The sequence below is a fragment of the Hemiscyllium ocellatum genome, chromosome 10, assembly GCF_020745735.1.
Source record: "Hemiscyllium ocellatum isolate sHemOce1 chromosome 10, sHemOce1.pat.X.cur, whole genome shotgun sequence".
Classification (NCBI taxonomy): domain Eukaryota; kingdom Metazoa; phylum Chordata; class Chondrichthyes; order Orectolobiformes; family Hemiscylliidae; genus Hemiscyllium; species Hemiscyllium ocellatum.
In genome coordinates this window covers 66,345,007-66,361,956 of record NC_083410.1, presented here as the reverse complement: position 1 = coordinate 66,361,956, position 16,950 = coordinate 66,345,007, and the positions used below count along the sequence as shown (strand labels likewise).

Sequence of the window (16,950 nt, the reverse complement as noted above, 5' to 3'; positions counted from 1 at the left end):
TAGCGAGAATCAAAAAGTAGCTATGAAAAGCAAAGCATAGACCTCGAGGAGTGCAAGGAAAAATACAAGTTATGCTGTGCCTCTTTGAAAGTGTGCTGTTTGTATTATGTTGCTTTTATTAGTGACTTAGTACAATTACCACAATATTTGATTTCTAGATATTTTTCATTGTAGTCAATGCATTCTTTAAACCAGTAAATTGCAATATAATCACTGTAATCTGTTCAAAGCAAACCAAGTTTGGCCTTAATTAGCAGTTATTAATGCCAAATGAGCATTTTAGTTATTTGGCAGTTTGTAATCTACAAGGCATTGTGATGGCAACATATTGAGAAATTATTTCATGTTAAAATATATATATATCCAACACTATTAGACGGATTGAATAAACTAGTATAAAATGAAATATTTGTGTGGATTTAAATGATGCTGTCTAAATAGCAGCTGAGAACGAAACGTCAATCTGTGTTGCTTTTTTACGTATTTGCTTTCATCAGTCTTGGTGCTTGCATAGTTATAAAACAATTATTCCTACATCATGAAAGCAGAAAAAACAATAAGCATTTTGAAGCCATAGAGCTCATGGAAAATGACTCATTGTGAATTACAGTGCATTGCCGAAGAATAGTTTGCACAGACAAAATATTAAACAACTTTGTTTCCTTTGACCAAAATTTATTTTACTTCCTACTTTTTTCTGAAGATAATTAAACTTGAAATCTATTCTCGGTACTAATTGTGGTTGATTCTCAACCTTTTATTATTTATGTCTTTTTTTAATAATTGTAAAACTTTGAAGCTGAAAGTTATCTTCACTGTTGCCAAAAATAAGAGTTTGTGTGACTTTTGTATAGTTTATAGAACATAGCCTTGAGAAGGAGGCTCATTTAGTCACACCATCTCCAAGAGTTAGATTGTATTGTTGACTCTAAATTAGTGAATAAATGAACCTGTTTTGGTAAAACAGTAATTATGTATACCCTGCCAAATTGTCTTTTATTGAAAATATAGTTTATAAGTTGAAAAGAAAATTAACTGTAAATCTCTTTGACTTTCTCAATGAAATAGCTTTGCATTAAAGCATAAATGATTACCAGTGACAACTAAGCTCATTTGAATGTTATGCTCATCAATTGCATGTAAATCAAAAATTGAGCATGTTATCTCTCAAAATCTGTACCTTTTTCCAAAACTCTGTACTTAAATCTCTCCGGTCAAAGTTTTGCATACCCATAATCCCAAAATAGTCCTGGGTAATAAATTTCAGCTTCTGTGTCAGTGACCATGATGCACAGCCCATCCTCATCCTTTCTGACACCTCTGCAATCTTTGACATGGGACCACTCATTTTCTTTCAATGTCTTGTATGTTGTCCAACACTAGTAGACAGACCTCACCTGATTCCACTTGGCTTTGGAGTCATTGCCAAAAAAATTGCATTGGCATTATCTTTCACAGCATTACTATTCTGGCATGACTACTTCCATCTCTGGGGTGGCACAGTGGCTCAGTGGATAGCACTGTTGCCTCACAGCACCAGGCATCCAGGTTCAATTCCAACCTTAGGTGACTGTCTGTGTGGAGTTTGCACGTTCTCCCTGTGCCTGTGTGGGTTCCTCTAGATGCTCTGCTTTCCTCCCACAGTCCAAAGATATGCAGGTTAGATGGATTAGACATGCTAAAATTTCCAATTGTGTCCAAGGATGTGCAGGCTATGTACATTAGCCATTGGAAACATGGGGTCACGGAAATAGAGTATGAGTTGTGGGTCTGGGTGAGGTTCTCTATGGGGGCACTCAAAGGGCCAAATCCCACACTGTAGGGTTTCTTGATTATATCAAATTACCCATCTCCAGCCTGCTTCAACTTATCTGCTGTTGAATCCTCGTCCATGTCTTTGTCAGCTCTATTTCAGTGCTCTTCCTGCCAGTCACTTCACCTTCCATAAACCTGCTCATCCAATCCATAGCCTAAACCAAACGCCACTCCATTAGCCATCATTGACTTTGCCTGCCTATATTGGCTACCAGTGCACTATGCCTCAATTTTAGCCAGCTCATCCTTTGGTTAAAAGCCCCCCTTGGTTCTCTAGAAGCATTGTTGCTCCAACTATGAATTCTTTCACATCCACCACTTCTTTCACGCCACTGTTAGAGACCATGCTTTTAATCATATTGCCTCTGTAATGTCTTTAGGACATTGCCATCTATTAAAGTTGCTTTATAAATGGGACTGTAGTTGTAAAACCGAAAAAAATGTTTTGAGACTTTATGCTATCGAGAAAGAAACAAATCTGATTTATTCAAAGAGGTTTTTGTTCCAAGAAATTTTTAAAAATTGAAAACAGCATTTTAAAGAAAGTTGTGAAGACTGTTTCCTTTTGTAAAATAATTTCCTGGTATTCAGTATATATTTCCTTATTTTTCCTCTGTATCATCTGAAATTTGTAAATTATTTTCTTTAAATTTGTGCCATTTTCAGATTGGCAAGTATTCTGGATACCTTGTGTTATCCAGTTTTTTGAAAAAAACTGCATTTTGTAAGAGATGCAGTCAGGTTGTTGAATGAAGACTTTGGAGAAAGCCTATTGGTAACTGCCATCAGTGCTGTTTAGTTCAATGAATGCTTTAAATTAATATTGAATGCAAAGTGAAGATGGGATGGCAGTGTGACTACATTTCCTAACACAAGTTTCACTTTGATATCAATGTTATTGTGTGGTATGAAAAGCTACACAGGTTTTAAAAAAAAAATCTTTTGGCTCCATGAAGTGAAAGGTTGATTCTGATTGAGATTCATAATTTGCTGCCTAATAATTGACAACTATAAGACTGCTTTATCTTTTTTTCCTCCTGAATCTGCTCACCTTCTTTACAAAATCTAGTTTCTGAAAACTTAAATTTGTTTTCTGTCTTAATTCCAGCACCTGCTTTCTCATGGGACCATTGAAGCAACTGAAGAAGATGGTTGATCCGAACCGTTTGTTTGCCACTATCATTATGTTGGTAATTAGAACTTTACTACACCAAGTTTTCTTCTAATTCTATAATTGTAATTTTTTTGTATGTGTCCTTTCTATAAGTTTAACAAACTTACTAAAGCACTGTATCATAAAAGAGGATTATTTACAGGGACTAAGGAATAGGCATGAAAGTAAAGTTGATGCCATACTCTGATCAATTGGAAAATTAAGTCACAGGTTCAAGGAGCTAAATGGCCTATTGTTCCTAATTTGTATGGTTGTATGATTTGAAAATGCAATTTTCCCAGAAATTGTTCTGAATTAATTTAAAAAGTGCAAGCCAATTCTATTCTAAAATTTTCAAATTTCCAAGTTGTCATTACTGCACATTATTTATGTTAGCTCTTTGTTCATCATCCTTTCTCTCCAACCAATGATCATTAATATCACTAATTTTTGGCAAATAGCTCAGCACTATCTGGCTTTGAAGTTGCATTTGTTTGTCCTAATTTAAACCACAGGCAATAAGTGAATTACTGGAGCTTGCTGAAACATTGGATCCTTTCATTAGCTCCCTATCTGTGGTGGGGGCTTTGAATGTGATTTTATTGATGTGACTAAAAAGATTTTTTGAAATTCCAACATTTCAGTTGCACAAATTGTCATCCTGTTTTGTAATATTCAAAGTGCCTTTACATTTGGCGATGGAGGGTCTCAATCATAAGTAAACCTTTATCATGCTTATAAGTACATATAAAATACTTATAAATACTTATAAAAGTCAAGCTTAGGTAACATATTTTAAATTGGACAGAAATAGAAATAATCACCTGAAAGATTACATTTTGTCTTATTGTAGTGTTGTGTGTCATTTTCATTGTCTATTTCATATATTACTAAGTTAAAATAGGAATATTTGTAGAATTGTTGATCCATCAACGTGTTTTACATGCTAGTGACAGACTGTTAAACGTCAAAGAATGTGTGTGAAATTACTTGTTTGTGCGACCTTCAAGTACAATTTTCCTGTCAAAAGGAATTTTGCCCCTCCAGAGAATGGCACCTTGATCAGTCATATATGATTTCTATCTAACTTGCAGTACAAGAACTCACTCTGTGGACTGTACTATCAATGGCTGCAATCTTTCCCACCGAAAAATAATCAAGTACAACTTTTATATTGATCTAAATATGATAAATCTTTAAATAAACTCAATTCTTTCGGTGGCTTGCATAAATTTGTTCATTTTTTTTGTATTTTACCAATGTTACCTCAGAATTTTGGCAGCTTTGAAACAATCCTTTTCTGCATTGCAGTCCTTTGTCAATATAGCTCAAAACTTTAAGTTGTGTGTTAACTACTGTATAACCTTTCTTGCAAATACCCCAGTTCTGTTGATAAATCATTCTTAATCGTATCATGCCTGTTAATTGCTTGACACACTGTGTTCAGTATGGTCATTTGAACCATATGGGTGGCTGTGTGGTTAGAACTTTCTAGACTAGAGTGGTGCTGGAAAAGCACAGCAGTTCAGGCAGCGAGGAACAGGAAGATCAATGTTTCGGGCAAAAGGCCTCCATCAGGAATATTCCTGATGAAGGGCTTTTGCCCAAAACGTCAGTTTTCCTGTTCCTTGGATGCTGCTTGAACTGCTGTGCTTTTTCAGCACCACTCTAGTCTAGAATCTGGTTTCCAGCATTTGCAGCCCTTGTTTTTACCCAGTGGTTAGCACTGTTGCCTCACAGCACCAGGGACCTGGGTTTGATTCCTGCTTTGGGCGACTGTCTTTGTGGAGTTTGCACATTCTCCCAGTGTCTGTGTGGGTTTCCTCCCACAGTCCAACGATGTGCAGGTAAGGTGAATTGGCCATGCTAAATTCCCCATAGTGTTCAGGGATGTGTATGTTAGGTGTATTAGTCTGGGGTAAACGTAGAGTAGTAGAGGAATGGATCTGGGTGAGTTACTCTTCGGAGGATCAGTGGGGACTTGTTGAGCTGAAGGGCCTGTTTCCACATTGTAGGGATTCTATGATTAACTTGATTGGTGAGGTGAGAATGATCACCCTTGACATCAAAATCGCATTCAACTATGTGGCATCAAGGAGTCCTAACAAAACTCAAGTCAGTTGTTTGGAGTCGAGCCTAGCGCAATGGAAAATGGTTGTGATTTTTGGAGGTTAAAATTTCAACTCCAGGACATCACTGCAAGATCTCCTCAGTGTGATATTCTGTGTGCGAACAACAGAAGTGGGAATGCTTGCCAGTAATTTTGGTGTTCAAGACTATTTTTGGCTCCTCAGATACTGAAGTAGTCTACCAAAATGCATACGACCTTGTCAACAGCCAGGCTGACAAGAGGCAAGTAACATTAACACCAAACAAGTTCCAGCAATGACCATCTCCAACAAAAGAGAATCTAACCATTGTTTCTTGAAATACAGTGGCATTACTAATTCTGAATACCCTATCAATACCATCCTGAGGGTTCCTATTGACGAGAAACAAAATTGCACTAACCATACAAGTATTCTGGCTACAATAGCTGGTCAGAGGATAGGAATCCAGCCCACCACCTGAGTTTCCCAAAGCCTGTCCAGTGTCTACAGGGCATAAGTTAGGAGTGTAATGAGATATTCTCCACTTTCTTGAATAAGTGCAGTGCCAACAGCATTTAAAGCTTGACAGTATCCAGTACAAAGCAATAATCTCGATTGACACCTATCTACTACCTTCGATATTCATGTTCTTCACCCCAACAAACACTATCAGCAGTATGCGCCATCTACAAGATGCGCTACAGAAATTCGCCAAGGCTTCTTATACCACTTTCCAAACCCATGAACACTACCAATTAGAAACACCAGGACAACAGCAGATGAATAGAAATACCATCACCTGCAACTATCCCTCCAAACCACCACTCATCCTAAGTTGGAAATATATTCTAGTTGCTTTAGTGTTGCAGGATCAAACCCCTGGAACGCTGTCACTTTCAGCATTGCTATTGTACCTTTTCTAAATGAACTATAGCTGTTCAAGAAGACAGTTCACCACCAACACAAGGGCAATTGGGAATGGCCAATAAATGTAACCTAGCCACATCTTAGTCCTTTTCTTTTAAAAGAAGAAATTGATACCAAGATCTGAAACTCCAGCTCTTCACAAAACAATTGGCTATTGCCAGCTCCAATGAAGAAGTGAGCATGGTTAGGTTAAGTGCTCAACAAGTCCACACCGACCCGCCGAAGCACAACCCACCCATACCCCTACATTAACCCCTTTACCTAACACTACAGGCAATTTGACATGGCCAATTCACCTGACCTGCACATCTTTGTGACTGTGGGAGGAGACCGGAGCACCCGGAGGAAACCACGCAGACACGGGGAGAATGTGCAAACTCCACACAGTCAGTCGCCTGAATCGGGAATTGAACCCGGGTCTCAGGCGCTATGAGGCATCAGTGCTAACCACTGTGCCACCGTACTGCCCTGAAACAGCTCACTACGTCTTTTGTTTGTGTCCTGTCTTTAGAATATCAGCTCTGACAGTAACCAAAGTATGCCAAATACCAAATATCACTCAACAATTTTCTTGTTCCCAGTATGGGCTAATAAGTCACAAGTAATATTAGCGCCATAAAAGTTCCACAGCAAAAACATATCCAACAAGATAGAATCTAGTTATCTCTCCCTCACACTCAGTGGCATTATCATGGCTGAATCTCCTGCTATCAACATTGATTGTTCCATTAAGCAAAAACTAAACTTAACCTACCTGAAGGTTAATTTTTCTAAGTACCTGATTCCAGATGACTGGACAATTTCTTGCTACACATAGCCAGAGAAGCTGAATAATTCATCATCTGAACAAAGCAAGAAATAGAAATGTGAAACCAGTTGTAGGTTCTGGGTCAGGTTGCAACCATCTTTTATCTAGAAGCCAATATGTGATATAGTGAACTTAGATTGAATCAAAAAGTCCTGAGTTTAAATGCTATAAGCCTTCCTTTGCACATTTTAACTTGCTGTTGAAAGAAAAACATTTGTTTTAAACCAGGTATTGCCTTTTGCACTGCAAACATGATTTGTCATTGGGCAGATTGACAATACATGTGGAATTAGTACTGCTATCTAGTCCATGTGAGAGGAGTCCTATCGTTCAGTCTATCTTTGCTGTGTAGCTATATGGCAACGAGTCAACTTTCTCAAAAATAAGATTGTCAGACTATTTACAAAAACAACTTAGACCATTGTATCTATAGCAGACCAAGTTTATATTAAGTATTTGGGAAATTGAGGATTAATATGACACAGTATATGAGTTATTTTTCAAGAATTTGCTCAAAACATCACAAAATAGATCAAGAACTCCATACAATGCTCATGGACCTTATTCCTGGCTCCTTTATTTCCCCTCTGTTTCCTTCTTTGTTTGAAAAAGAAGTGGAGCGTGTTGACTTGTTTGCATTTATGCAAGTGTTGCAGACCTGCTTCGAACAGTAAGAATATTATTTGAGGTAACTCTATTGCATTAACACAGTTTTGTAGTCAGAGACAGCAAATTCTTCCCAAGTGTGGCTTTGACAGAGCGTTTACAAATGAAGTTGATTAATTTCTGTTGAAAGCAAAATGTTAATGTGAAAGCGATTTCTATTACTTGAAATGTTCTTCTTCTTTGCTGTTTGATTCAAGCCCCAACTGTTCACATTGCTTAATAATTAACCTGTTGGAATTTTCAGTTATTTATTCTGACTGTTAAGCCAAGAGTCTCTGACATTCATTCATGGTATTACTTTTTTTTTTAAACGCATTTCAACAGTTCATGTTCTGAATCCAAATGTTTGTTTAAGATGTACATTTATAAATGCCTACCAACACTGGCTTCCAAATAATCAGGAACATGGTTAACTTTACAGCATTGATTCATTATGTCATCTGCATCTATTTTATGTTCTTTTAAACCATGGGTCACAGATTTGAGGTGCCTCAAAATATAAAGCATTAACTAATCCAATTCCTATCTGCCTGCCTGCCTGCCAGAGCTGCTTATTATTCCAGAAGTATCATGTAATGCAAAGGTAGCCCCCAACTATATCCTGTGGGAAACTGACAATTAGACTCCTGACCCTCACTTTCAACATTAGGTGTCAGAAGCCCATGGACATATTTGTAATTAAATAGGAGATCCATTTACCTCCCTCTCTTGGTTCCTTCCCTTCCCTTAGCCCATTGGGCCAAGCTTTCTCCAACATTCCTCGATGTAACGCTGAACTTCATCTATCCCTAATTTCTGACTCATTGCCCCATCATACACTGTATATGACACACCTCTTTTATTGATAGTTTATGTTGAATAAGGTACAGTAGTTCCCCCCTCACCCCCAACTGACCATGGGGGATACATTCCAAGATTACCTGCAGAAGCCCAAAACCATGGATAGCTGTGAACCTATTCATTTAAATGGGAAACGTACCTTCCCACCAGCCTCCTGGTTCGGTTCTGGAACGTTCCCTATAATATGTTCAGGCCGGAGTAAACCACGGGTAACTGGAACTGTGGAAACTGGACCTGTGGATACAGGGATCGCCCTGTTTGTCAAACTTAAGTAGATTAAACTAACACTATGAAGTTCAAAGGAACAAAAAGGAAAATGGGAAAGAATGAGAGAATGTGAGAACAGAGTGGCTGCTAACATGAAAGAGACTCCAGAAATCTTGTTAAGGCATTTAGTGAAGGTATTGTTGGAGAGGGGGAGCTGATTAGGGGACAATGAGGGATCCGTGCAAGGAAGCAGAGGAAATGCTGAGGTTCTGAACTTAATATTTGTCTTTGCCAAGGAAGGTGTTGCTGATGTCATAGTAGAGGAGAAAACAGTTTAGACACTGGAAGAGTTAAAAGTTGATACAGAGAAGATATGAAAAGGGCTAGTTGCACTTAAATTTGAGATTTCACAAGGACTAGATGGGGTGCACCCAAGGAGTACTAAAGGATCGAGAATGGAAATTGCAGAGACCCTAGCCAAATTATCCCATCTGCATTAGATACAACAGTGGTGTCAGAAGACTGAAGAAATGCAAATGTTTTACCCTTGAACAAGAGCAAGTAAAATGATAAGCTGAGCAAAAACAAGCCAGGCAGTTGATCTTGATAAGTTTTTAAAAATTTGTAGGAGTGATAAACTGGGAGAAAATTAAGAGTCTAGATTAATTTAAGGAAAACAAGCACATAGTTGTTAAAAACAAATTGTTTAATACACTTATTAGTTTATTTGGGTGGAAGAAGGGAAGTGTTGACCATGTCATGTGGAAAGAAAATCATGGGCTGTAGTTCTTCTCCTCTGTTAATATTATGTAACCAGATTCACTTCTTTGAATTTGGCCCTGTATGTCAAAAAAATTCTCTTCAACTCTTGAGTTTTGCTTGTTTATAGTTTGTGGAAGCTACTTAATTTTTCACTAACTATTGGGTCATGTGATTCCTCATGGATTTTGCTTCACTACTCTCTTTGTTCTAATTATTTTGATGAAAGTGGAGGCCAACATTCCTGCCAAGCTGCACAGTTGTCGGACTGTTCCATGCATGCTGATCACTATGCTGACACATTAGCTTCTGCTTTCAAAAGGCACTGTTGCACACACCTCAGAGGTTTACACAGCTGGATAAAACTGTTGGCTGTGCTCAGGCCGTTTAAGTCACAGACCACACTGGGTAGTACCATTTTGACCATTTCTCCAATTTTGACCATCTGAAATCACCATTGGCAGCCATACTTTCAGGTGACAAGGCCTCAAGTTTTGGAATTCTTTCCTAATGCCCTATTCTTCACTGTCCTCCTTTGAAGCAGACCTTAAAACCTACCTCTCTGACTGAGCTGCTCTCTTTGGATGTAATATCTTCATCTGAGTGTCAAGTTCCGTTTGAGAGCTATCTTGTGAAGCAGCTTTAGTATCTCCCCAAGCTATGCATTCTTTTATTTTCTTTTGCTTGAGAGCTGCTGTTTGCTTTTAGACAGAATGTAAATGTTTGTCCTCGTGGGATTGTGTTCAAGTAATGACTGAAATAGCTGAGTGGCGAAAATAGCCTTCTCAGCAACTGCAGTAGCACAAATTCGAGGTAGCAATAGAGTCCTGGAATACAGTTCTTACAAGAGTCCCTTTTATACATAGTTCTTGTGTATATTAAAATTCCATTACTATGGTGTTACATTGTTTTATCTATAGTATACAAAGGTTTGAGGGGCTTCTGTTCTGGGAGACAGGAGATGTGTTAAAACATGTGCTAAGTGCTGGCTGCTACTCCCGATAGGATTAAGTGTGTCTGTCTGGTCTGCTTGTATAAGTAAGAGGTGTTAGTCTTTTTGTCTTTTAAGTTAATAAAGGTTAATAAAATATAGTAGGCCTATAAGCTCTAAATAAGTTAGCAATTGTACCTGTGCTTAATAAAAGAATAAAGGATATTAAACTGATTACTGCAGCTAGCTTTATTTACTATTTGTTAGTATGAGTTTCATTCCTTCGTGCAATTTCACTAAAGCACTGTTTTGACTGTTAGTTTCTTAAAGGGATAATGGCCCAGTTGAAAGGTATTATCAAATATGTACGAATTGATGAAAATGTTTGGTGTTCTGTAATCTGTTCAAGTCTGAGAGATGGTTGGTAAGGGCTTAATATTATTATCTTTCCATAGCTTTGGGTAGATCATGGAGACATGATGGTGGGGAAGATATTGTTCTGAATCATACAGTAGTCTATGATATTTATTCATGGTATATAGGCCTAAACACTGCTTGTAGCAAGGACTGGTAAAAATTCAAGGTGTGAAAAAGCAGTTATGGTTGAAAGGGTTGTTTTAGTTTGGTCTATCTTGTAACAGTAAAATGTACTACAGACCCGCAGTCTTATGGATGAATGAATGAAACGGTGTTACAGTAAATAACTGGTTAGTTAAAGGTTATGAATGGATGAACATTTATTAATGTTCATTACAGAATAAAGCAAGCTGGTGAGTGAATTAATAAAGATAACCCATAACATAATACCTCACATCCTTCTACATCCAAAATATCAATAAACAGCATTAGGCTTTCAGTCTGTCAGGTAGGTAAAACAATGACTGTAGATGCTGGAAACCAGAGTCTAGATTAGAGTAGTACTGGAAAAGCACAGCAGATCAGTCGGCATCCAAGAAGCAGAAAAATCACGTTTCAGGCAAAAGCCCTTCATTAAGAATCTCTATTCTACACTCTGCAGGGTGTCTGCAGAGTGTAGAGATAAATGAGGGGGGGGGGGGTAGGGATAGGGAGAAAGTAGCATAGAGTACAATAGGTGAATGGGGGTGGGGATAAAGGTGATAGGTCAGAGAGGAGGGTGGAGTAGATAGATGGAAAGGAAGATAGCAGGTAGGACAGGTCATGGGGACAGTGCTGAGCTGGAAGATTGGAGCTGGGGTGAGGTGGGGGAAGAGGAAATGAGGAAACTGTTGAAGTCCACATTGATGCCGTGGAGTTGAAGTGTTTCAGTCTATCAACATCAGGCATTTCTAGTGAATAAAAAAAAGTCAGAAAAATTATATTCATGATCAGGGGATTGCCAGGTATTGAACACAAGCTGCTGTTGTGGAGTTGAAAGCGTGCATTGTGCCTTTAAGAGAGAATGAAAGTTAAAAAGCTGGCAAGCACCTGTCATGTGACTGAGTGCAGGCACAAAATGTGCTTGATAATTTAAAGATGTAACATTTGAGATGTAGCTCAGGTAATGAGTTATTTTCACAGCCACTCGAATTCAACCAATGGGTTAAAATTGCACGCCAAGATACTGAAATCCAATTGAATTTGAATTTTACTGTTTTGACAACATCAAACCAACAGCTGCTGTTCAAACCCATTCTCTCTAAACAATACCTTTTCATATGAAAGATCTTTGCAGCAAAAGGCCAAAGACGGCCCAGGGAAAATCTAGAGGAAGATCAGCTGGTTTTGAAACTTGATTTGCTGTAAATTTAATAGGGGCTTTATCAGATCAGTATATTGTTGTAGAGTGGGAGGTAAATAAATTGTTAAGACAAAGGAAACTTACAGTGTAGATAATTGTTGTTTAATGTTCGCTTTTGGAGTTAAAGAATAAATTGTTATTTTTTTTCTTTTAAATAGTGGAAATTTGGGTAATTCTCTGTCTCTTACTTTAACGGATTACGATGTGAGATAGGCTTTTCTGTCTGTCTGGTTTAAATTAGTTTAAATGGTTTACTCATGTCAACGCTGCTGACCAAAATCTTTTTACCCTCTGTAAAAGAAACATTCTTCTGATCCTTATTGTGTACAGTTCTTTATGTTGCTGCAGAGCTTGCAGACGAAAGCTTCCCCGAGTGCATACCACTCTTCTTTCTTACATATCTTCTTTAAAAACTGTTGTTGCATTAATTTGGAAAGTACTATCAGAACTCCATTCATAAGTTGTATCCTGTTTTTCACCTCCTTATAATATAGTGGTCACAATATGCAGGTGATAAGTTCTTATATTGTGCAGTTTCAGATCAAGGTGGGCGGCACGGTGGCTCAGTGGTTAGCACTGCTGCCACACAGCACCAGAGTCCCAGGTTCGATTCCAGCCTCTGGCGACTGCCTGTGTGGAGTTTGCACATTCTTCCCATGTATGCGTGGGTTTCCTCCCACAGTCCAAAGATGTGCAGGTCAGGTGAATTAGCCATACTAAATTGCCCATAGTGTTAGGTACATTAGTCAGAGGGAAATGGGTCTGGGTTGGTTGCTCTTCGGAGGGTCGGTGTGGACTTGTTGGGCCAAGGGGCCTGTTTCCACACTGTAGGAAATCTAAATCTAAAGATTAAAATTGATTTGTGTCTGTGCTGTTTACTGTTTTCTTCTCTAATATACTTCCTACTGTGATTTGTTGCAATATATTAGGCTGCAGTTCTAGCCTGAAATTTGTTATGCTGGGAAGCGGTTATCTTAGTCGCCACAAGTAATTTATGTGAAGCCTTGAGGTATTAGAAGAGAAGAAATCATTCGATAACATATACTTTCAATAGGCAGTATCTTGCAAATTGAACAGTTGCAAGTAATTCATCCAAAAGTTACTATTCTAAATAAGTGTAATAATGGCTTGTTTGCATTTGAGTTGCTGAAATAATTGGACACCGTTTTTAAAAATATTAACATTTTTCTCTTTTATTCTCTAGTTATGCTTCGCCTTAACGCTATGTGCAGTCTTTTGGGTAGGTAGCATATATGTTACCCCTTTGTTAAGTATGAAATCTATTGTTAATTAGCATTCTGAGTAAAACTTTGAGATGGTCCTCCATTGAGCTGTGCAGGTCAAAAGATCCCTCTTTAATGCAACCTTAGATTGTGCTAAGTTTGCTGACTTCAGCTAGGATGATGCATGTTGATTTAATGCTCCTTGGGTAAAATGGTCACAGTCTAACTTAATGATCCTCTCTCTCATGGAAATTGCTGGAAAGTAAATATGAATAGGAACAGGCTTTCCAGAGTTAATTCGTCAAGCTTCCAAATGAGAAACAAAATCTTCTGCGAGGAATACCATGTGCGTGGAACTGAAGCCCTGTAAAATTTGAAGTGTGTACTTGTAACTTATTTCCAGATTTGATATTGCAGTAACTGTACACTGATGACTTACTTATTTTTTGGTAATCAAGGTGGGGCCTTTTTCATTTGTGGCATTGTCTGCATTGTTAATAAATCTTACATATCAAACATAAAGAATGCAACAGTAGGCTACTCTGTCCCTCAAGCAAGCACATCAGTACAGTTTGATCATGGTTCACCTGCATCTTAACCCATCTTCATGTCATCCATGATTGCTCTGTTCACAGGTAAAGGCAAGTTCTTGACTCATTGTTATCTGAGCTGTTTTGTTTTCTTGGCAGCTTTTGCAAATGGGTGGTTGCCTTGTATTCTCATAAGATGATGAGGGACATCCCAGATCTAATTCAGTCAGGACAGGAAATGAACCTCTTTTTGATGGCATTATTCTGAACCACACCTTAGCCTCAGGACCAACTGAGCTAACCAAACTACTTAACACCAAGTACTCATATAGCATTTGGCATTCTCTATTTATAAATTTTATATTGACCAAAATTTCAATTGAATTTTCAATCAGTAAGTGGTTGGGGGAGTTTGTTCCAGATTTTTACTACCTTGAGTTAAGGGCTTTTTGTTATTTCTCCTTAGTTGCTCAACTCCAGTTTTACAGAAATGCTCTTTTTGAGACTGCTCCTTACAGAGTTGTATCTAATTTTGATATGGCGGTGCTGTATTGGAGTGGACAAAGTTTAACAATCACAAAACACCAGGTTATAGTCCAACAGGTGACTACCTACCTGACTAAGAAGCAACGCTTTGCAAGCTTGCATTTCCATATAAACCTGTTGGACTCTAGCCTGTTGTTGTGATATTTAATTTTAACAAAGATTGTTTATATCTGTATTGATGAAATTCAGAAAAAACATATCATTGTTTAGATTTGCTTAATATAATTAGTGTGGCTAATATTGGGAATTGGCAAAGTTAAATAATGCTGTTGGAATGTGTGTTAGCAAATATGTGTGGAGCACAGTGTATTGCTTGGCATTGGTTGATTAGAACACAAGATCACAGCATTTAGTTGGTATTGCCGATTAGTCTGGTTTACTTTTTAGATCACTTACATTTTGTCTGGTTTTATTCCATTTTTATATGTTATTATTCTGTAACACGAATGTCATACTTCATGATTTTCACTAGGTTTAATATAAACCACAGTGGAAAATAAAATGTTGGTATACTTTCCTGTTGTGGCTGTCAGCTGGTTAATTATATGTTGGATATTATTAACCTGTTGATAAAGACCGGACAATCAAACAGCTTTTCTTTTCTTCCAGTGGCACAAAAAAGGACTAGCCCTTATCTTCTGTATATTGCAGTTCCTGGCAATAACTTGGTAGGTAAGACCCATCACAGAATGCTACTTTAAAAAAAGATGAGAACAAATGTGGTCTTGTATTTACCTCTGCTATCACTTAATTATTGTTACTGTTAAGGTTGTAATCTTCATTTTAGCATAGTCACATATTGGAAAACTACAAATTTTCAAATGTGTGCCTTTTAAACCCAGGGGGCTTGTTTCTTTATTTAATTTGTACTAATCAAACTTTACATTGTTTTTAGCCATTTTAAGTTTTATAGGTATGCTTGATTTCAGTATTTCAGATTAGTTATTTGGGTGCAACCAAGATCTCTCATTCCAGAAATTATTTCTACTTAGCATACAAATTTCAAAGCCTGCTCCCAAAACAAGCAAATTACTTCTGCTTCCATCAGATCCTCTCTTCACAAAGCTACAGAATAACACTGGACCCTATTTTAACTTATCTATCGAAGCAGCTCTATTGAATAATAATGAAGGAAGACAAGGTAGCAGTATAGTTTTGTTTCACAGCCGGTTTATAAATTGCAATGTACTCATTGCAATAGAAAATAAAAATTCAAGTTTATTGTTTGTTTTATCTTGCCAACTATTGAACTCTAATTTAACCCAGAAGATATAAGCAATGACAACATATTGCATTTTTATTGTGCCTTTTAATAAACTCCCCAAACCACCACCTCCTACAGCACCTTCCAAACCTGTGATCTGCAAGGACCGCAGATGCTTAGGATGGCCACAATCTCGGAATTCCCCTAGAAGCGATACATCTTCCTGACTTAGAGTGATGTTGCTGTTCTCTCATTGTGCTGGGTCATGATTCTGGACCTCCATCCATAACAATAATTTGGGTCTCCCAATACTCCAAAAACTAAAATAATTCAAGACAACAGTTCACCACCACCTTCTTCACAGTGTTTTGTGATAGGAGATAAATGCTAGCCTGGCCAGTGAAGCCCACATCTTATGAACAAATATTTTTTAAAAAGATTAAATTAACTTGCAACCCGTTATTGGCAGGTAATTTGGAAAAATGTTAAACAGCCTTAGGGTTAGCACTTGACCCTGTGGTAGTCAGTTGGTCAGTCCATGCACTTCTCCCTTGTCCAATATCATCTGTTGTGAAGGACTGTTTCAACAACTGTCCTGATCCAGATTAAAAGTACTCCAGTCTGCTTTAGGAACAGGCTGTAGTGCCACACTGTAGAGTAGGTGGCTGAGAGGTATGGTGGCACAGTGCTGTTTCATGTTCTTTTGGAAGCTGTTCCCAGCATGGGTGGAGAGTACTAGAAATTGATCTCGCATGCTGTCCCCATAATGGAAGCCAGCTTCAATAACATTAAGAGTAGTCTCCACTTCTGGAGATATGTTGCAGGATAAGACACTCAAAGTTCTTAAACCAAACAGGAAGTAGCACATGGTGTGTCGCATTGAATTCTTCAAAATCATACCCAGTGTATTCTCCCTTCAGGATGCCAATGCCAAAAAAGAATTGTATAACTGCATGGATTGTTAGACTCTAAAATATGATTCCAACTACACACTTAGAAATGACTCTCAATAGAACTTGGAGCTTCTGAGAATATCTAAAGAAGACAGCAGCAAAGCTCAAAGAGCAACATATTAACTAAATCTGTTGGATCTACATAGGGTGCTGCCTCTAAGACACTCAGGAGCTCAGTCCTTGCCCTATCAAACTCTGCAACAGACTCATCGTGTTAACATTCAATTGAGTACAGCAATGTGCATGAGTAGCAGATTCCAGTTATGATGTACTTTGCATTCCGTTGAAGCTCAAAATATCTGTGAACTCTGCCAGACTAGAAGAATACATTATCACAGGCATATCTTGCTGACATTCAATTGAATGCAACAAAGTGTATCAGTGCTTGAATCTTCCACTCAACATCCCTCCCCTGGCTTCCTGTCCTCTCAAACATCCTTGCCCCACACAGTCTATTGAGTGACAAATCTCACAAACTGATTGAAACCATTCATCTTGATCTTCAACTACTGTGACACAAAGCTGGGTGGGAGCCTGAG

At 38.0% G+C, this 16,950-nt stretch overlaps 1 protein-coding gene and 1 long non-coding RNA gene across 3 annotated transcripts in view; one reads left to right on the top strand and one right to left on the bottom strand.

Moving 5' to 3' along the window:
- sft2d1 (SFT2 domain containing 1) overlaps positions 1-16,950 on the top strand; it is a 79,682-nt gene that overhangs the window by 50,991 nt on the left and 11,741 nt on the right. Inside the window, exons 4-7 of one of the 2 annotated variants that reach the window (XM_060831561.1) lie at positions 2,924-3,005; positions 4,063-4,128; positions 13,160-13,195; positions 14,864-14,922. In XM_060831561.1, coding sequence (XP_060687544.1) covers positions 2,924-3,005; positions 4,063-4,128; positions 13,160-13,195; positions 14,864-14,922 — 243 coding nt within the window. The remainder of the gene's footprint in view (positions 1-2,923; positions 3,006-4,062; positions 4,129-13,159; positions 13,196-14,863; positions 14,923-16,950) is intronic. The other variant, XM_060831562.1, reaches the window with a different exon arrangement.
- LOC132819792 (uncharacterized) overlaps positions 1-16,950 on the bottom strand; it is a 28,337-nt gene that overhangs the window by 789 nt on the left and 10,598 nt on the right. The gene's annotated exons all lie outside the window — the stretch shown is intronic.